At 44.6% G+C, this 22,371-nt stretch overlaps 1 protein-coding gene across 1 annotated transcript in view; it reads right to left on the bottom strand.

Moving 5' to 3' along the window:
• Window positions 1-7,671: 7,671 nt before the first annotated feature.
• The window catches only part of Mmd (monocyte to macrophage differentiation associated), a 24,828-nt gene continuing 10,128 nt past the window's right edge, over window positions 7,672-22,371 (bottom strand). Inside the window, exons 4-7 of the mRNA XM_005350523.3 lie at window positions 19,645-19,719; window positions 18,081-18,182; window positions 16,705-16,774; window positions 7,672-9,589 (exon numbers count right to left, since the gene is read on the bottom strand). Of these exons, the coding sequence (XP_005350580.1) occupies window positions 9,389-9,589; window positions 16,705-16,774; window positions 18,081-18,182; window positions 19,645-19,719 (448 nt within the window). The 3' untranslated portion in view covers window positions 7,672-9,388. The remainder of the gene's footprint in view (window positions 9,590-16,704; window positions 16,775-18,080; window positions 18,183-19,644; window positions 19,720-22,371) is intronic.

The raw sequence follows: 22,371 nt of genomic DNA, 5'->3' as shown, positions 1-22,371 counted from the left end.
TAGCAGGAACTGAGCTGAGACTGAGGTCCTGGTCCAAGTATCCTCCACCCTTTAGGAGCTAGGCCTCAATCTGGTATTCTGAATGGACATGCCAGGAGAATTACACTAAGTGCCGTATGGAAGACTCTACAAGAAATGCCACCAGTAATAATTACGCCAGACATGTGCCTTTGGGCCTTACATGGCCCTAGGCAGCCTGTCATTCAGAACCACCATTCAAGGGAAAATAATTCATGACGTTTCTCAAGGATGGCAAGGCGGTGTTTAGCCAGCCAGGCTATTTGGATGAACTCTGAAAACAAGGACTGTGGGAGAATCAGAGCCCAGAAGGAGAGGTGGGGGTCAGTGGATGGAAAATTACTGCGAAGAAACATCAATGGTAGGCTGAGTCTCGCTGAAGGCCAGGCGAGGAGGGACAAGGGCTTCAACCCATTATCCCCAGCAGAGGATTTTGTGAAAATGACACAGGGGGTCAGGAACCGGTCAGGAAGAGCCTGACTCAAGCCTGGTCCAGGGCCTTTGTCATGCCTCCATCATCGCCTCATCCAAATCAGTGTTTTTTGCACTTCCTGTGGCCTCTGCCTGGAGGCGTTTCCCAGCAAGCTTCAGGGTGGCCAGGCCAGTTGCTCTCTTACCCGCTTCTCCAGCAGGCCTTCCCTGATCTGTGTATCTAGGACCGATCGATCTCAGCATTCCCTATGACGCCATCCTGACCCATTCTTCCCCTAGAACTTACCACCACCTGACACACTGTTTCCTGACTTGATTTTGTCTAATTCTTCCAGTCTACAGTGCCTATGCCGTGAAGCAGCGCCATGTCTGCACTCCAGCACCGGGAAACGCGAGGCACAGCTGGTGCATAGGAAGGGCTTAGTTGAATGAATCGAATGCCTGAATGGAGCCTCTGTAAACACTTCCCAATCTTGATTATGCATGTCAGGAGCAGAGCACAGTAACTCCCGATGACAAATGACCCGTGACCCATTTATAATGTATTTCACCATGCGTTTGTTGTTGTTTTTTTTTTTTTTTGTCCAATTTTAACACAGGCATTCACTCCTATGGACCATAAAATATTTTTCTTCCATAACAGTTTTCGAGAGGTGCATGATCAGAGGGGGTATATAAAAGGCAAAAAGATTCAGAAATATTGAGACAAAGAAATTTACTTGGCTGGAAAAGAATTTACGTGTTTCCAAAACGACACTCGCTCTCAAAAAAAAACAGATGAGTCAATATGGATGAAAACCATACAGAATGGGCCAGCCAGACTCTTAGTGGGAGCTCAATCAACATTAGCTGCTATTATTGTCTTCCCTTCCAGACACCCCTGCAGCCTTCATTCTCCCAAAAGCACCCTGTGCCACGCCCCTACCCTGACTCTGTGCACACACTGCCCTGACCGACCCCCCGCCCCCTCCCCAATCTCCTTGCCAATGCCTCAGTCATGTTTCAAGTCTCATCTAAGATGGTGATTCTTCAGACAAGCTTCTGAGTCCTTAAGCAAGTTAATCACCCCCTCCTCTGACAATAACACCCAAAACAAACATTGAGTTATAATTGTCCATTTGTTCTCCTGCCCTCCTCTGGAGACTGAGCCCACATGGCAGACTCACCTTATAATTTAGTCCCGTATTCCCAGCCACAACAACCAGGATGACACTTGGAAGGACTGGTGTGGATAATGGAGACACTATAGGCATCCCAGAGCCAAGGAAAATATCTCAGCCCAGGCAGGTGTTTCTCTGGCATCATCTCTTGCCTGGGAAATCGATTCTACTTCCAAGTGAGCCCGACAAAGTCAAGTGCACCCCAAGAAGAGGGTGACTCACTCCCTCGTGAAGGTTATTCATTTGAAGGCAGAGTTCCTCATAGGTTCCCTTAAAATGTGTGCTGTTTGGACAATCTGTACTCAGCCTACCAGCTAAGCAAGTGTGTGGCGCGAAGAAAGGTCCCTACACTGAAAATCTAGGTAAACCAGCATTTGTTTCTCTTTGCCTGCACGTATTGTTGTGTTTAGTGGCCTCTCATACGGTGCCAACAAACTGACAAAAGCTCATGAAGACTCCAATACAGATTACAGAGGGAGGCAAGGAAGGATGCAGCCTGCATCACGCTAGAGCTTGGCTTTTACTATTATTCCAGCATCCCAATGTCTTGGCCAGTCTTTGGCACATAGTTGAAGCCCAATAAACATTGGTTGAATGAAAGGGAGATACTTCCCTGCGAAAGAAACAAGATAAAGGCATTGGAGCAGATAGTTGGAAGGCGCTCCTGGGGTGTGGGGGATGTGGGGAGAGAGAAACTGCTAGTCTGTGATTTCCCCAAGAGACAGGATTAAGTAACAACAGATTTTACTGAAGGCCTGATAAGTTACGAAGCATACAATATCACCTGGGCATAAAATAACTTGTCCATCTTCCTCCATAAACACACAGCCTCTGCCTCAAAAAAATGTTAAATATTTAAAGAATTGATTTTTTTTAAAACACACACATACACACACACACCATTTAGAAAGTATGGGCCATTAAAATAATAGGTTTGCTTGTGCACACGCATGTATGAAGATGCCCATGAAACCCAGAAGGGGTCAGATCTACTGGAGGTGGAGTTAAAGGCAGTTGCGAAGCATCAGACATGGATGCTGGGAACTGAACTCGGGTCCTCTCCAAGAGCAGCAAATGCTCTTAACTGATGAGCCATCTCTCCAGTCCCCGCTGTTATTTTTAAAAGTTAAGAAATGCACGAACATTTTTAAAGAGTTCCTTAAGGCTGCTTCTGCATGAAGAATCTCCGCAGGTGGGCTCTAGCCCTCATTTCAAAAGCTTGGCCATATGGTAACGAAGTACTTGAATATTTTATCTAGTGCCAACAATATCCCAGGATGCAATGCATTTCCCCCTCTTAATTGAACTGACGGAAGCAGATCAACCCCTTTAGCAGATAGGAACTGAGGTCCAGTGTAAGTTGCCTAAGCTAATCCTGCCAATGTATTCCAGGCGCTCTGATTCTATGCTGACCAGATTACGTCATTCACTGAAAGGGATCAAGGAAACACTAATGCAGTTTTAAGAAAACCAAATATGTGTGGTGGAAATAGGGCCTGGTTTTTTCATTGGCCGACATCAACCGGGTATATTAAGAATGGCCCGGCACAATGGTTTCTCCCCTGAGATGGAGTCTCCCAAATTCCCTCAGCCTACTCAGCTTACTTTGACTTAAAGCCTATGGCTGCAGTGAGCCTCAGAGTGATCATAAGCTACACAGAATGACAGGGGTGGGGGGGGTTGTTGTGTTGTTGGTGCAAGCAGGCCCTGATGGGAATAGCTGCACTCACCACTCAAAGCAGCTGGAGTGCACAGCGGCCCCAGCTCTTGGGAAGTACCACTGATGCTGCAGGGATGTAGGTGGGAACGGCACAGAATGTAAGAGCACATTGGTGCAGCCTATTTAAAACAGCAAGAGCAGCAGAAAGACTTGAGAGCGGTAAACCTAGCCTGGTTAAACTAAAAAGACTGTCCAGGTCCTCTGGGGAAACTTTAGTTTGCTTCCTCAAGACAGAGAAGTTGCTTCTCTGAGATCAGGGTCATTTCCTATTCAACTCTAACTGGCATAAGGCAGGAGCCATAAGAAGACACCAAACACACACACACACACACACACACACACACACACACAAAATAGAGATATAAAGAGCAAACTATCTCTAGAAAAATCTTCCTCTGGATAAGCCTATCAGTGAAACTTTGACCTAGCCGTTGAACTGACAAAAATGAAAAACAGCCTCTAGGCTTCCTGGCTCCCAGGCCATCACCACTAACCCTGGGAAAAACTCGTGTTCTGTGCTTACTTCCTCCCGTGTAAAATGGGATCAGAAAAAAAAAAGTCCAACAATAATTTTTTAATTGGTTGAATGAGATAACTCAGGTAAACCAGAATAGTGCTTTCCCTCTAAGAATCATGCAGAGGCTGGAGAGATGGTCCAGGTGATAAGAGCACTGGCTGCTCTTTCAGAGGACCCAGGTTCAATCCCCAGCACCCACATAGTGGCTCAATGCCCAAACTCCTCTTCCAGGAATCCAACACTCTATGGCACCCCCTGGGCACTGTGTGCATGTCATAGACAGACATGCATACAGCTAGACACCCATGTGCATAAAAATAAAATAAACACAGTGGCTTATTGCCTTTATATCATAAATCATACAGACAGACTTTAATTTCCTTGCAGCGCTGTTTGTAATAATAAAATATTGAAAAAGAGCCCTAAAAAAATCCAAAAACTAGCTAAATTTTACTTAAGCAGAATTTTTACTTCTGGGAAATGGTAGAACCACAGAAAATTCTGGCTCTATTGTTCAGCATGCATGAGATCTCAGCCTCAGTGCCCAGTACTGTGTCAAAGAGAATATTCTGCCTCTTAAAATGATGTATTAAAACATATATCATACATACTTGGAAAACATTTATGTTTGTGTGTGTGTGCGTGTGTTGCAATCTGCCACAGCACACACACGGAGGTCAGAGGAAATCTTTTGGGGGTTAGCTCTCTACTTCCATTGCGTAGGTCTCCGGAATGGAGCTGAGGTTGGCAGTCAATGCCCTGACCTGCTGAGCTAGACAGCTAGTCCTATCTCACCAGCCGAGAGCTAGATAATAGTTTTCAATGCATGTGGTAAGTGTGGAAAATGGAGTGCCATATAAACATTCTTAAAAATTTTTGTTTTTATTAAAATTTTTCATTTTGCATACGTGTTTATATGTCTGTTCGCATGCCCATGAATGCAGGTGCCTGCAAAGGCCGAAGGCATTGGGTTCCTCATGAGCTGGAGTTACAGGCCTCTGCAAGAGCCATCTATGCCCTTAAACACTGAATCATCTCTCCAGCCCCTACCATTTTTTAGGTATGGGATAGATAGTTGCATAAAACCAAAACCAAGTCCTCTAACCACGGAAGAGAAGACTGACGAGAAGCATATGGAGGTGTATTCCGAGGAGTCAACTCAGAGATTTCATTTTTTTCTATCTTTATTTTTCCAGGAATTGTACACGTGCATGACCCGGGGATAAAATACATGGTATGATATCAATAAGTGCTTTAAAGTTATTACTCTTTAGCAAAATCTGCGTCAAGGCCCCAGGGCTGCAGAACCAAGCGCTGATTCTGTTCATTTTATTATGAAGTCAGAAAAGGAGGAAGGGCCATAGGGAAATGAGGTAGGCAAGGATTATTCTCAAAGCTTGGAAACTCTTGATGGGTTTTGTGAAAGCTTCAATGAGCAAGTGTAACTTTTCTTTATTTAGAGTAGTGTCTAACGTCTACAGCCCAGCTTCTCAACTTCCTGTGGCTTATACAAGCTTTCTGAAGCTGAAAGCTGAGTTCCAACTACTCCAGAAAAGCCAAGTTCTGAGATCCAAAACAGTAAACCCTCCTGTCTCCCCAACCACTCCTCACATTTTCTCACCTGGAGCCCAGCGCTGCCATACTAGAGGCTGAAAACAAAGGTAGGTAGGACTCATTTCTCTTTTGAAAGACTTCCTTCTCAGGATGAGAGACCAGGAGATAGAGAGCACCATCAATACGTGATAGGCTGCAAGAGGAATGTCAAAGCTGCTGTGTTAAACGGGAGGACTTCTAACCATGCCAGACACCCACGTCCACGTCAAAAAGCTTAGCATGCTTTGGCAGCTGGGAACAAGCATGTGGCTGGGTAAGAAGGGTTCGGGTAAGCACAACTCGTGCCTAGCTGTAGCGGACACAGAAGCAGCAAGAGGACACAGGCATTGGATGGGAGGTTGTGAAAATCACCACGGGGTGAGTGTCATGGGCTTCATTAGGAGAGGCAAAATCATTACAAGGGAGTCTGCGTGAGAAGAGTCCAGGCAGAAGCACTGGCCAGGAATCTACGGATGTTGCAAAGCGGAGTCCACAATAACAGGTCTGATTTCAGATGATGCTGGCAGCAGTGCCGAGGCTGCTTGTTCAGAGAAGGTTCTGCAGGCACAGAAACCAACAAGAGGGCGGTTACAGTAGTCTGAAGACTAGCTAGGGTTTTCTAGAGCCTTGCTGGGGGGGGGGGTGTGGCGGCGGGGCAAGGAAGTCTATCATGGAGGGGAAGGAAAGGCACAGATGGCAGCTGTGAAGACTGGCTGTGGGAACAGTGGGAGGAGAAATCAAGGACAGGTGGACTGGTGGTGAATGAGAGAGATCTAGTCTTTAAGGACTGCTTTAGACAGGAGACATAAGGGGGGCAGCACAGGTGGGCGGGCACTCTAGAAACAGGTACTAGTGGACAGAATTCCTGAAATGGCTTCAAATTGCCATTGATGTGTTTTCTGGTACTTACCGAGACTCTCAACTGTATGGAAACCATTTTCTTTCCCATTTCCATGCTCAGCGAATGTCTAGTTCAAGTTCTTTGACTTTGCAGACTCTAGCAAGGCAGTGGTACCTGGCAAAAGCAAGGCTTTGGAGCTGGAGTGACCCAGGGCCTTTTCTCAATTGAGAATAGAGCAGTCAGAAGCAAGTCACCTCCCTCTCACTGCCTGAAGTACAGAGTGGGGCTAGGGGGGTAGCTCCACGGTAAAACACTTGCCCAGTATGTAGGTATTAAGTTTTATCCCCAGCACCAGAAACAAAAGTCAAGAAATGACACCTAACACTTGAGCTGTGGTTAGAGTTATAGGGTTGTCTAACCTAGCCATTGGTCACACGAAAGCTTTTAATCTGAATTACACAAAGCATTACATAAGCTAAGCAAAAGTTGCCCTGGGTAAAGACGTATCTACAAACATCTAACTTTCAGGCCTTGGGATGGAAGAGTGTTACACAGGAGATGCTATCATACACTGAAGAAGGAACAGGGACAGGGCCCTAAAGCAAAGGAGCGGCTCTCCTAGAAACCTGGAGAGGAGTTTCACTTAGGACTGACGATGAGGAGATGGAGAGACAGAGAGCAAGCACTCTGCCACAAGACGGTTGATTGGAGAAGGCCGGAAGGGTCTCTTCAGAGAGCTGTCTTGAGAACACCTCCTTGAACAAATCCCCAGTGAAGTCTCTAGACCCAACTCCCGACAGAGGAGAAATTGAACTTTTTTACAACCTATTAGGGGAGGTTTCACATCAAGTGATTGAATTCAATAGCATACGTGACAAAGAGCTTGGAAGACCCAGGTGCTGGTTAGGAGCATAAATCAGAGGCAACAATTAGACCACAGCACAAGCAGCCTCTAACTGTCTTGAGAGAGTTGCAGGGAGGTGTGGAGTGATCTCATCAAGCTGTGTGGCGTGGTTTTTTAAAAGTAACCGCTGTCACTTTGTTCACACACACACACAAAATCCTATTATATATATGCTACGATCTCTCACCATGTAGCTGGGACTTGGCCTAAAGCCCTCCCAGCTCCGTTTCCTAAATGCTGAGATTTCATGAACATCAGCACACCCAGCAAGCAGGCAAACTGGTAACGTGTTGATGGGTGCTTGAGTTAGCTCTGGCAAGTCAGTATTCAGCAGGCAGATCAGAAAGCTAAAAAGGAAAGGGGCCGTTTTGTTTTTCTCTCTGTTTTGAGCTCTGGAAGACGACTACACAAATTACAAATGTGTGATATGCTCAAGCTCTCAAATACCCAGCCTGACTTTCAGCCATATGCTCCAGACAACGGAAGTCAACCCAAGTAACAACTTTATTCTAGTCTACAGCACGAGTTTTTACATACATTTTAGTGGTTTTGACAGTGTTGCTTATGAGTAGACCTTCAATGAATCCACGGAGGTTAATATATTTAAAATAAAATATTATACACAGTAAAACAACAGGCAGCTTGCTGTTCAGAATCATGCAGAGAGTGCGACCCGGTGGTGTGATCCTTGGGTGCCCTTTGCCTTCTGAAGAAATCACCATCAATATCCATTCTTCTGTCATGCCTTGACAACTTCCCAAAATCAGAGCCTGGACATACATGCAAAATCAACTTTCTTTTAAAATTACAGTGGTACAGAATTTCAACTCATAAAGCAGATTATTTACCTGACAGCTCCCTCGAGCAAGCCTGTTTCTAAGCAAACAGGTTATATTCACATCTGATCTAAAAGCAAGGCGACTTCATTTCTCTAACCCCAAGAAAGATGAACAGCAAAGCAACTAATACATCAATCTTAATATAAGACATTGAGAGAAAACTAGAAATAATATATAAATACCACTCCACTGAAGTCAGCATAAAACCATGGATCACTGATATGAGTCTCTATGTGTGAATCCAAGTTTTATAAATGGTATGAAAAGAAACAGTATATTGAGAACTGCAGAGGAAAAGGCAGAAATGTGAATTTATGTGTCTAGTCCCCCAATTTAAAATGAATACCAAACTGATACAAGAAAGTTCAGTGACTTAACCATGACGACTGAACCGTTGGCCACCAAAGTTACAACAATTCACCATAATTCAGAATGCTCATGAGAAGTGTCTGGCCGACGGGCAACCCAACAATACTATCATAATACGCACAGGATCCTCCTCCGCTGTGGAAAGAGACCCTGGAGAAAACATGGCAAAGGCATGGACCAAAGCGACGTCCTCTGAACAAGGCGATGATATCCAAATACTTCCTCATCCCTGGTGGACCAAACCAGGTCAGGTTTATGAGCCCCACCGCAGTACTGAATTCGGGGTCAGAGATTGGCAGAAAGGTTTGGAAAACTGCAGTTTTGTGGGTTTGTTTTTTAATTGGCAAATTCTCTACACTTAATAAAACCATCAGAAGAGGTACGTTTGTTTGTGGAATGTTGACCGCTTGCTGCAGAAAGGACATGAAGGAGGAACCGCGTGGGTGCACGTCAGTGAAACAGCTTTTAAAAAATTTACAAAACAACGACAGCCTCTCTTTTTAAAAAAACAACCATGTTATGTCAAGATGAAACATGGTAGAAAGTAGTGCGACATTTCCATGATTCTTTAACAGTGATAGGGAAAAGGGGTAGAAACGACTCTTTGTTTTTCTTAAAAAGGAAGTCGCGTGACTGCACTGACTTTGACAACCTGGCCTAGGAATTTAGAAAAACTCATCTAGGAAAATCTGTAAAACGAAAATACAAAATTCTGGTTTGTAAACATCAGTTGGCCAAGTCTACCCAGCGTCCTTCATGATAGTGGAATGGAATGAAGAATTAATTCACTACCTCATTTGCTGGCTGTGAGGAGGAAAACTCCAGGGCACAGCTTTTATACTTTCACAGTAATTAGAGTCAAAACAATTAAACCACGTCAGTGCAAGTTGCTTCTCCTTCGTCTTCTTCTTCTTCCCTGTGCAACATTCAGCTCTTACCCCAACCTAAGTGCCTCAAATGAGATAATACTGATCGGACGACCTAGCACAGACTGGTCATAAATGTCGAATAAAGTCCGCGGGACTTCGGTAGAGGTACTTCCAGATGGCATAGTAGTGCACGGCAGCTGCTGTGGCCACAAACAGGTGCCAAATGGCATGGGCAAATGGAATGATGCCATCGCTCTTGAAGAACACAACTCCCAAGCAGTAAATCAAACCCCCGCAGGCGAGCTCTTGAAGACCGTCTGTGTTAGTCTGTCAACAGAGGCAAAGGGAAAGGGTGGATGTTACTTGGATGCAGCAAGGTCAGAGTCACCTTCTTTCCCCACAAAGGGCTCCTGGTTTTCTACGTAGTAAGTGTGGTGTGAGCACCACCCTGATGTGGAGACATAAAACAAACCCAACACACCTCATCCCGCTTGGCCTGGAATACCCTTTGGATCCGCAGACATGATCTGACCACTGAACACATTCTAGGCTCCATAGGACAAAGTGGGGATTCTCTCATTGAACTGTGTATCTAAGCAGACTGTAATCACAGCTGGCCATAAAAGTGCCTCCAAAGGCCTGAGTAATCTTTACTTCCCATATTGCCCTTTGAAAGCTTCCTGCCACATGCGGCAGGCCCAAGAAACTAGTTTATAACTCATATCTCTGCCAGGCTTATCACAGGCCTTTGACCTCTCTAGCACTTCTTTAGATTTTTGCAGCACGTATGAATTTAGGGTACTCAAACTGCCGACAAGGGACACATCACACAGCCCAAGGAATTTCCTAATTTGCCCTGTGCTGCCAGGTGGTAAAGTCCTGTGTATTTGAAGTCAAAAGCAAGGATTTCTAAGGTTGTCTGGAAAGAGTCAAAGGTCCATCTACAGGAAAACACTGTGACCTGACTTGAACGAATGCAGTGATGAAGGAGACAGTGCCGCAGACGGCCCTGCAGGGGGAGCAGAAAGCCAGGCCGGAGGGTGGGGAGGCTTTGGTAGAAAATGTGGATGCCATAGGACAGCAAGTCCGTAAGTCCCAGTGGCCACGTCAGACAAAAGCAAGGGGGAAATTCCAGCTCAGCCACCTGCTAGGAAGGAGCCCATAGGCCTAGGCAGAAGCAACATGACCTCAGCCGAGAGGGATCTAAGTGACAGGTGGGAGAACATCAGGCCAGGTGTGATGATCAGCCCTATTTCCACATTCATATGAACCTCTGGGTTTTGTAGGATTAAAAGATTAGGGAGGACTCAAAATGACCGGTAATAGATTTTCTTTATTCAGAAGAGACTTCAACCAGACTTTAAAAACAATAACAACAACAACAAAAAAAAGCAAACAAAAAGCCAAAAACCGCCAAGCCAATTTATCACAGGCATGTACTATATCATATAGGTTATAGAGCTATCAACACCCATATGACATCCTTGTACATGCATTAGGAGCACTGTTCGAGAAGGATAATGGCTGCCACAGACTGATTCTTAGGGGAGCAAGAACCCCAAGTGGAAGGGCACTCGTGTAATACCTCCTTATTTGGAGGGAAGGAGACTCAGAGCAGTAGCCTGACAAAGTCACATGGCTGGCAATCTCCACTCTGTTCTCAGAGATACCAGGCTTTGGCTTTGGCTTGGCTTTGAAACATTCCAATGCTCTTTGTCCAAATAATCAAGAGACCAAATGAAGTACTCCAGTAAGTTTTTAAACACATTCTGTTAAGAGACAGTTCCCCGACACTCCACTGCTCTTTCCAAATAAGCAAGAGACCAAATGAAGTACACCAGTAAGTTTTAAAACACATTCTTTTAAGACTTTTATCTCATCAGATATTGATAGACCAGAACAGACTTAATTCCAGAGGAAGTCAAGTGTTGTCTTTTTGACTCATGATGCTGCGGGTACCACCTGGTAGACACACGGTAAAGCCCCCAAGTGTACTTATTCACGCAAATCTTTATGACCCTAAACTGGGCACTACTAACTGCCAACAGCATTTACTGACAAGAAGTGGAGAGCTTCAGGACTTTGCTCAAGGCCATGGGTTTCCTAGTGTCAGAAGTGGGCTGTCAATGGACTGAAGTGGCCTGCCTTCTGCACTGTCATTTGGGCCTGGGGAGATGGGTGTTTTCAAAACTGGTTTGTGTGACTAATTTTATGGGGTGTATATGGATCAGAACGAGCAGGTGGGATGGATGAGTTTGATTACACTGATTACATCTCTATAGCCCTAACATCGCTGTAAACTTCTTTGGTGTCCCCCTGCCAACCCATCGTGGACCCCTCCAGCCGCAAAGGCAAGCACCGTTATTAACGTTACCACACACATATAAAGCCCACCTGCTCTAGAGCTTCACATACATGGAATCATATACGGCTTATTTTCTGGCCATCACAGGAGCACACGTGTCAATTTTTTTGCTTGGTAGTTCCTTCATTGAACAGAACTTACTAATTCTTGACATTTCAGGGATCGCTTTGAATGAGACTAATCTTAACTTCCTGAGTCCTTTTGGAGATGTGTGTTTCTATTTCTGTTAAGTAAACCACTGAATCACAGGATAAAAAAAATCTTAATTTGATTAGAAAGTAAAAATTTAGAAACGAAAATGTTGGAGGTGGGTCCTCTCATTTAATACAAAATATGTAGAGGTGGGGCATGGTATTTCACATCCTGGCTATTAGTGTGGATCTCATATTTTTAATCATAACTGTTCTTTGGAGTATAATGTGGTAGTCACAGGGGTTTTAATTTCCATTTTCTTGACCACTAATTATATGCATGTCTTTTCAAAGGGTTATGGGTTCTTTTATATATTTTTTTCTTTCTGTTAAAATCTTTCACCCATCTTTAAATGACTTTGGGATTGACTTGGAGGTTCAGAGACTGAGCATGTATTTAACAGATGGCTGCTTTCAGGATACATGTCCTTTATTATGGACACAGCAAGCACTTCCTGCCAAACTGTGACTGCCTGTCCATTTTCTTTACTGAGTCCTTAGAGAAGCAAAGACTTTAATTTTGAAAAGCTCCCCAACATGCTTTTCTTCTGTCATGGTCTTTATTTCTGTAGCTCACAAAATCTGTGCCTATCCTAAAACTGATGACAAGATGTTCCAGGTCCCTGAAGTTTCTGTTTTCAAGAAACTTTAGACTTAGCTGCTTTATAGCTAAGCCTATACTTCAAATTAAGTTTGTACATGACATGAAATTGACACTCAAAATGTTCTAAGCCTTTTCCTAAAAACATATCCCTTCTTCAATTGAGTCATGTTCATGTATAAATGTCACTGCTTCCTAAATAAACAGAAAAGGTCTACACTCATTTCTTCTGGACATACCCAGGGTACAGTCTTGAAGCCAGTGGTCTTGTGTGCCTGACCATAGACAACTGTCGGCCCCAGATGTGGCATAGACCTCTGTGGGCTCCAATCTTCTTCAGTTGCCCTGGGTCCTCACAGAACAACTTGTCTAGACCATTGGTCAGAGCCTCGTTGTACTTTCCATCCTTTTGTCAGTTCAGGAACCTGTCTGGGTCTTCTAAGGGCCTGGCTTCTGCACATGGTGATCACGTGTTCCACCCCATCCTCCCTGAGCTCTGCAGTCCTCTTGGTGAGGTCAGGGTCTTCTTTCTCCATCACTACACAAACACATCTCCTTCCCACACCCTTAAGGGCTGTGGTGGCTATCCTCCCAGCAACCCAGTGATGTTAAGTGTTGAATACTCACAAAATATCAAAATTTTTCAGGGATCACTAGAGACAACGGCAGTAGCACAAGCAGGTGTGAGGCCTCCTTGTAACCTTGTATCCACTCAATGAGCTACAGTCATTCTTCATGTCTAGGACTTTTCTGTAAACACCGGCTTCTATACAGTGATGGTCATCTACAGAGAAAGTCCGGTTCCCGTTCTTTTCCACTGGCATGCTACCCGATCCCAGATATTCTGCATGCGCGTCTGTTCTTCCTTCATTCCCTCATCACCCTAGCCAGATTTCCAGGACTACCCTGTTGTAGGACTAGGTACAGAATCAGTAAGACATATGTGGATGTCTGCATGCATCACAGATGCACACACATGTGCATGTGTGTACTGACAGACTGTAAGGCACTGGCTTGTGTCACTACAGAGCAGCAAGGCTGAATTCTGCAGGGGTGCACTGACTACGGTCCAGGAAATGCTGCTGCAGCAGTTGGCATCCAAGGCAGCATAGGACCCTTCCTAGCAAAACCTTCTCTCCTAAGTCCCTCAGGGGACTGCTTGAGGCCCCACATTACAGGGACATGCACTCTGTGACTACTGAATTGGATGCTAACATTACTGACGAAGTACCTTCACAACCATTAGGCTGGTAACTGACAAACATCTAGGTACCTTGGCCTGGTCAAGATGACCCACACCGTTAGCCTGCACACTCACAGAGACATCTGAAGCACCACAGTCCTTCCCAACACCGCTTGGGTTGCAGCCCACAAGTTGTCAGGTTGCATTTTGATTCATCGTCCAGTCAAAGACCCATGAGTTTATATAGGAGTGTGCTGTTTCATCTTTAGATATGTGCATGTTCTCTATCTCTTATTTTTGTAGGGCAGTTTCAATTCTTTAGCATCCAAGATTATTTCACAGTCTAGTATGCTGTCTATTTTGATCAAAAGAATTTTTATACTGACCTATTAGAATGTGGCGTCTTGTTGGAGGAAGCAGGTTGCTGGGGGGGGGGGATGCCTCTGAAGTGGTTAGCCTGTCCCAGGCTTCTACTAAACCAGTTTTCTGTCTGCCATGAGGTGAGCCATCCTGCTCCTCCACCCTGTGCCTTGCAATGCACAGCCCACAAGCAAGAGCCAAGGGATGGTTGACGAAAGGCTCTGAAATTAAGAGACAGAAGAAATCCTCCCGCTGTTTTTGTTTTTTTTGTGGCTTTTTGTTTTGTTTTTATTTTTGAGCTTTCTGTCACAATGATAAAAAGCACCTAAGACACAGGGGCAGAGGAACTCCGGCCCTGAGGTGACTCTGGTCACCTGAAAGCGGAAGATGTTTGAGGTCCAGTGTGGTTTCACCACTTGGGATGGTAGGAACTCCAGTGTTCCTGAAACGGGAGCTTCTGGGATCACCATTTTGTTTACTGCTTTCAAATGGTTACTCTTAGTGAGGGCTTACAGAATCTTGCCCTGCACAAATCCAGCATGATGCTTGGCCCAGCATACTCGTCTGTAGATTTCTGAAGGTTTCTCTCGACAGCAATCTCTTCCCTAGGTCCCTCCCCATGAACTGTCTCCCAGCGGACCTGTGGGCAGATTACTGCTCTCTGGGATCTCCTGGAGTCTACAGGAAGACACTGGGAGGGGTGGCACAACACAGAGCTCAGTTTTTGGCTTCTCTTACCGCAAGCATCACAGTCCTGCACTATCTGTGCTCGATGCGGAAAACCCAGATGCTTTAATTCATTATCTAGCTCTCTGTCTCTCTGTGGCCGAGGGATTAAATCTGAGATCCACCGTGTAGAGCGCTCACTCTTACATAACCCTTTTGATCCGGACTCTGCTGCCCCAGACAATTATCAGTTCTCCAAAGACAGTGCCACTCACTCTGAGACCTGCTGTATGCTCTAACAGTAACACCTGCTTCATCTGACCACTTCCCGGTTCCTACCTGTCTTTCGAATCAGCTTACCTATCATTTATTTTAGTACTTCGATCTCATGTTCCCATAGCAACCCGAGTTGTCCTCCTTCATCTCCCCCCCCATCAAGGACGTTATAAAATTTTATTAGTCTCCTACCGAACAGAAACTGTATCTGCGTGTTGGACCCTAAATTCTGTGGCAGCAAGTGTGTGAATTACCCTGCTTCATTTTCATAAACATTAGTCATGGGCTATTATACCACCTGTGAAAGGGCTGATTAAAGATTTGGGCTAGTAAAAATACTGGACAAACCTGCTTTTATGACAGCCGGAGGGAATTGACTTGAAATTCTGTTCTAATAATTAGTAACCAATCCACATAGACTTTGCTTATATGGCTCTGGATGTCCTGAATTGCCCTCTAACGATAAAACAGCCATGACCCATTTTCTCATTTCGGTCACATACTTCCCTTTTCTCTGCATTCTCTGGTGCTTTTACCAAATGAACTATATATACCTATGTATACACACATAACACACACATATATCAATCTATATGTATTTATATATGTATATATGATGGGGTCAGGTACATCATCAAGCTCACATCTCAAGGCAATATAATTTTTGACATTTTCACAAGCATCTTTCTGGAATATTCAAAACCAGGTTTCAGCTCTGAGAGGCATTTTTCTGAGGAGGGAGGGCACTAGGTAGTGGGATTATGTTCTCACACTGTAAGGAAAAACTCAGTAATAAAATCTCAAGCACAATTCTGACTCAGGGCAACTGAGGAAAAAGAAAAGAGTTCAAACTGAGCAAGCTGGACTTCTTTAATTAACACGGTGGCTAATGCCCTGTGTTGAACACAAGGCACCAGAGAACATAAGCAACGAGCCAGTATCGCTAGATCAGATTGCAATGTGTATTTCTGAGTCCAAGTGAGAGAGGAGCATAGATTTCTAAGCAGTATTCAACTGGAAAGAGAATTTAAGATACGTTATATGCAAGAGTCCACTAAAGATAACATAATACTTTAAGTTTCCAAAGGTTGTCTTCAAGCAGAGTTAAAAGTAAAATAACAAACAAACAAGAAAAGACTACTTTCCTTTTTCAGAAAGAGATAATATTATTTAAAAGTGCAAAAAAAAAAAAAAAGAAGAACTAAAGGAACTGAAAACTATCCAATAGGATGAAGAAGCAAATTGTGCGTGTTTATTTTTAAATCTTTCTTTTCTTTCTTTTTTTTTTTTTTTTGGAAAGAAAAACTTTCTGATCTCAAACTTGTCATTTTTCTTTCTCGGCTGGGTAGGGACCACAGTTGTGGGCCACCATAATCCTAATTCTTCAGATTTTTATGAGTCAGTAATTCAGGTTTAATCTCCAATAACCTCTTCCAGAGATTCAGGCTCTAACAGCTACATTATTTAACCAGAAACAGCCACTTCTTTATAGTCAAATGGTTTGACTAGACTCTTCCCTGGAAGAAGAGTGATGACCTAGTGTGTGTGTGTTGTGGGGGACTAGATCCATCATCCAAAACAAATACATAACAAACCTAACATACACAGCTCTGCCAGCCAACCCTTGTGTGGTACCCAGCGCTAGTTGGTGGCACACTGCATCATCTATGTGGGTTTCTCTCTCAATCTATAGTTAACAGACACATCATAGTTCCAAAAGGCAAAACTGCCTACCTATCATTACATCAGAGTATCAGGAATTTAGAAGGAAGGAACTAAAATTATAAAGCTGTGTCTCACCATCGATGTCACCACCAAGGCTGGAGAAAATCCCATTGTGAGATAGAAGAAAAGCTCAACCACTTTATACCTGCAGGAACACAGGAGGAGTTAGACGCACATCCCACAAATGCTTAGATCATGAACATGCCAGCTTCTCCTTTCTTCATTTTGAAAGAGGAAAGAGAAGCTTTTAAACCACTCAAAGGAAATTCAGTTCCCAGTAGGAGACCGCCGAGCCTCTCCCTAACATACCAAACTGGGTAATGATGAGGTAACATTTCTTCTAGGATGAAAAAGGCAGAAATTGACACAGGCTGCTTCGAACGGGTTTGCCATTAAAGCTAGTTGTAATCTAGTCCAGTACGCTATTTTTCCCTTTCCAAGCATGGGTTGGTCCACCACCACTTTCACCAGAGTTATAAAGGACCTTAAAATGGTGAGAACAGGCAGGAACAGCCTTCTGCAGGGGTGGAGTTGGAACCAGAGGAAAGGATGTGTTTCCTGCTTCTCTTCATTTCGTACATGCATTTCCAGTCTCCTTCCACTGGGATGCAGGACATCTGAGATCTCTAATCCCAGCGGAGGATGAATGGGCTCCAGAGCTTGTTTTGCCAGAAAGGTCTGCCTTTACCTGCTATGCTGTCTAGAGGGTATCACCTGGGAGTGTCAACCCAAGAACCAAATGTTCCCTCGGAGTGATACACATTACACAATACATTTAGCATTCGTTACATTCAAAGGGCACTTGGAGTTGGGTGTCTGTGATAGGCTCAGCATCAATATGTCTATTTGGTGCTCTCTTTGTTTAGATACGGTTCAGGTGGCTATGTCTGTAAACTACATGGGTGTAGCTTCTGACAGTCCCGAGAGACACAATCTCACGGCAAATGGTAAATTTCCATAGGCCTCTGTTTATGTTGCTCACACTTCTGACTACAGCTATGTATGAGTGTGTGGTGTCGGGGAGATGTGTCCAGTGTCAGCTTCCTTTCTCAAACATTCTCCAGATTTCTATCTAGGGAAGTTTTGTGCTGTGATACAATCGGTTATCCTTGGTCTCCATGGAAACTGGGGGGTTATTCTCCATGTAAGATGTCTATGAGACAGACAGGGCTAGCTGGCCTCTGGATGAGAAATGAGGTCCCAGTGGCTCTAAAAGGACTGGTCTTTCAACCTCATCATGACATACACACGCCATTTATGCCTTCCCACCCCTACTTGCCCAGCAACAGCGAATACCAAATGGAGGTAAAGATTTACTAAAAGCAATATATTTTCTCTTTATGTATTTCTACTATTGTGAGGTATAAGCACGAAGGAAACCGCACTGTAACACAGGAATAATTTAGGCAGTTAATGGTTAAACGATCAAATGGAAGAGACTTTTCTCTTACTTTTCATGGTAGAGAAATACATAAATGGTTCCTCCAGCTGCCATGAGCCAGATAAACCAACGCATATGAGATGCCAGGGGTCCAAGTTCACGGAGGTTTAACCTACAAATGTAAACGACAACAAGGAGTAAATGACAGGAATTTCGAGCCCAGGCTCTCCTAGTCACAGCAAACTGAAAACAAGGGCAGCAGGCCTCCAGCACAGCAGGGAGGCGTTGGGGAAGGTTGGTGAAATTAATCATCCAAAGGTAAGATCGCTGGTCAAATTCTAGTATTAGGGATTAGACATGATTTTAAAATAGTACCAGCTAAAAACAGACACGCCAGCATGCCGTTGAGTCTGACTCTCCCTAGCAGGGCCCACTGAAGGAAAGGCCGCTGGCTGATTTATTTCTGACCAAGCATCTGGAATGCTTACAAAGCTCACTGAGAACCCAGAATACAATCCTGAACCAGGATCACATGTCCACAGTAGACACCTAATACATGTCTCTTTTAGCAATCTTTCTGCCAAGACAGAATATGAGGATAACTCCTCCAGCCTGTGCTATGGGTGTCTCTTATCACAGTTCAACATACCACACCCTCATGTGCCCTGGCATATGAAGAATAAATATGAAAAAAAGTTCAGTTTGGCTCTAAGTATAAAATTAAGATTCCCAAATGGAAAATTAACCACGGACATTTCTAAAACTGCACGGGAACAAATTTCCTACTCTACGTGTGATTGCTCCGTTCACATTTAATTTTTTTTATATATATTTATTTTAAATTGCTTCACAAAAGCCTTAAAGCATGCCTGCTCTTACATGAATCAGACCTATAATTTAGTGAGAGGTGCTGGGGAGGCCTTATGCTTTTTTCATTCTAACAGATAATTACATTTCTTTTGAGTGACTGCACCTGCATGAGCCGGATTCTGGAGGCCTGCTGTTTCTATTGACAACAGCAAAGGACGGCTCAACAGGACCTTGCTGAGTGTTTAAAACTGGGCTAGGTCTTAATAAAGGACAACTAAATTTTCTTTAATTTCAGCTTTTTTAAAGCAACAAGAGGCTGCATTTGGTCTGGATCTGAAGGGCACGAAGATCAAGGGAACGGCACAGGAGACTAGATAGTTTAAGGCGTTAACTAGTTTGGTTAGTTACTAAGCCAAGGGTACTAAGTGGGCAGAAACAAATAGTATACATTACAAAAGGAAGCTTGCTTTTCCTCGTACGTATTTACAGCATTTCCATTTGCCAAATTTCCTCTTCAAATATTCTGAAAAGCAGTAGAGATAGATGGGAAGAAGATGGAGGGGAACGGGGAGCCTGCTAGCTCCACCCAAGTCTACAGCACCTCCTTCGAAAGGATTCCATGCCAGATAGCCCTTCCAAGCACTGAGTACTGTAACCAAGGAAATCAAATTGGGGGGGGGGGGGAGGCGCAAGTGTGTGTGCACTGTGGGAGGGGTGGAGTGCATGCAGGAGGGCTGCGGGGCGGGATGGGGAGAAAGAGAGGAAAGGAGTGAGGGCTTCTAATCATCAAGAGGCTTTTCCAGAGCCCGCGGAGACTGTCTCACCATGGAGTGTAGGAAGCAGCAATGAAGAAATAGATGACCATCCGATCACACATGTGGAAACAATGCTCCACTGTCCTGTTGGGGGGAAGTCAACAAAGCAGGCAAATTTGTCAAGATGCTCAGACAGGAAGTACGGGCTGTCACTCTACAAGGTCAAAGGCCCCACGCTTGTTTCATTTTCTCACGGCACTCATAGCTCGCCCTTCAAAGCCGTGGCTCTTCTTTTTAATGACAGGAAGTCACAGTAAAAGCTTTATATTTTTAGGCTGTACACGTAACAGGCATGAGACGGTAAAGCCCCACGATAGTCAGGTGACGTGACTCTTTTCGGATGTTTTCCTTTTCTTTTGGAAGACAAAATTCCGTGAGGGTAGAATTTCTGCCAGAGCCACTGCCTGGTTCCTATCACAGAGCAGGGCTCAGTCCTAGCGCCCAGCTAATGTGCCCCGAGCTGTGGTCAAATCCTTTTTCTGACCTTAATTTTTGACAATTCCATATACACACACAAGACATTCGGTCCTACTCATTTCCCCACCATCTCTTAGGGTCCCCAGCTCCCCTCCCTTCCTTCTGCTAGGTTCCCTCCCATTTTCAAGTCTTTTGTTTTGCTGAGTTCAGATTCTTGTTTTCTAACACATCTCTAATTTTAAACATGCCAGGGTAGACAGTACATGGTATTAAGGGAAAATCAGTAATTTAGGGCCAGCAATAACAAACATAAATATGGTGTTTTTGCTGTGAAAGGGTAGCCAGCGCACTTCTAAATTGGTCCAGAGTCAAAGTGTATATACAAAGATCCAACTCACTGAGGTTGACTTACGAAATGTCAAAAAGACCCAGTATTTTGTTGAGGTCATTTAAAATTATAAATGCGGGGCCTGGAGAGATGGTTTAGCAGTTAAGAGCACGTACTGTTCTTGCGTGGGATCTGCTCTTCTGAAGGACCTGCATTTGGTTCCCAGCACCCACGTCAGGCAACTCACCCCCACCTATAACTCTAGCTTTAGGGAATCTAATGTCCTCTTCGGGCCTCCATCAGCACACACATATGGCATACATTCACACATGGGCACATACATACATATAAATAATCTTTTAAAATATGCATGAATGAATAAATGAAAATATAAGTACAGAGGATGGTCTTTACTGTTTAGTTTTCAAGACAAGGTCTTGCGTAGCCCAGGCTGGCCTGGAACTTGTTATGTAGCTGAGGCTGGGCTTGAACTCCTAAACCTCTTGCCTACTCCTGTCACAGTTCTGGGATTGCAGACATGTGCTATAATGTCCAGCCCCACGACATTATTTTGAGTCTATTTTTGGTTTCTAGGATGTAAACGCTACCATTTTGTGGGGCCTCAGCACACAGTGCAGCCTCTCTATATACACTGCTGGGCAAAGCGGATTGACAAGGAGGTGTAAATGAATAAAAGCCAGCTTGGTGAAGATGCATGGAGCAGGAGCTGCAATCACGCCCTGATAATTCTGAGGCAGGTCTAATGAAGCAAACATCCAAACTTCACCACCTCTACAGACCTGGGAATAAAGGTAGTCATAAATTCATGGATGCAAGAGCTGGGAAAACAGGAGAGGGGAAGACGGGGAAGAATTTACTTTCTCGTTTTGAATTTCTGAGATGATTCTGATGCCTAGCAAGGCTTGAGGACTTTCTAATTCTGCTTTCTAGACATTGCTAGGGCAGACGGTCAAACCTAGAATTTTCCTCCTGCTCTGCCAGCAGCTAGGCCTTGTGACACAGGCCTGTGATCCTAGCTACTGGAAGGCTGAAGCGGGATGATATTGAGGTCAAGGTCTACCTGGATACACAGTGAGTTCAAGACAATCCTGAGCATCCAAGTGCAACTTGTTCTCAAAGTAAAAAGCAAGAAGAGGGCTGGGGATGTGGCTCAGTGGCAAAATATTTGCCTAGCATACATGAAATCCTAGAGTCAGTACCCAGTACTACAAAAACATAAAGCTCCACCGGCCACCATTCTGACTCACACCACGTCACAAGAAGGGGACCGATCTGAGCAGAGAGGACACAAAATGTGGTAAATGTAGGCTATGTTCTCAGTGTTGTACCCAGCACAAACTCAGAAGTTGGGACTGTCCTTCACTCTCCTAATTTGACTTTGTTGGGCATTTTGCAGTGACTGAATGCTGAGGAAAAGAAAATCTACACGTGGTTTGTGATTCTAGCAATGCCTTTCAAGGTACAAGGGAATCTTGTTTCTATTCTACCTTCTCCTCTAGCCTCTGCCAGGGAGGCCCCGAATTCGAAGTAGACATCTACAACTCTTTATTGATTCAGAAATAGACATCAGAGCCAAGTGAGCTGAAGCAACCGCAGCATCAGGCGTGCCAAGAAGATAATGAAGTGCTCGGCTTCCAGACGGGCCTCTGGGTTCTGTGACTCTGTGTCCCGGGAAGCCAGCACAGGTACTGTTATGACTCTCCTGTGAGTATGGCCCAGAGTGCCCTTGGGATTTAATGCTGTGGTTTTATTGTAATCCTAGGAATGGAATTGCCACTTTACAGAAGGGGGTAGCAGAGAGTAGGCTTCGTGCAGAATTGTAAAGGCCACGGTGAGAAAAGACAGTGCAGGCTGAGAGCCTGCCTCCACAAGCCTGCCTCCCAAGCCTGCCTCCCAAGCCTGCCTCCCCAAGTCTGCCTCCCAAGCCTGCCTCCACAAGCCTGCCTCCCCAAGCCTGCCTCCCCAAGCCT

This window comes from Microtus ochrogaster, chromosome 7, assembly GCF_000317375.1.
Source record: "Microtus ochrogaster isolate Prairie Vole_2 chromosome 7, MicOch1.0, whole genome shotgun sequence".
Lineage (NCBI taxonomy): Eukaryota > Metazoa > Chordata > Mammalia > Rodentia > Cricetidae > Microtus > Microtus ochrogaster.
Note: the sequence above shows the minus strand (reverse complement) of the source record. Positions and strands in the feature narration are given on the sequence as shown.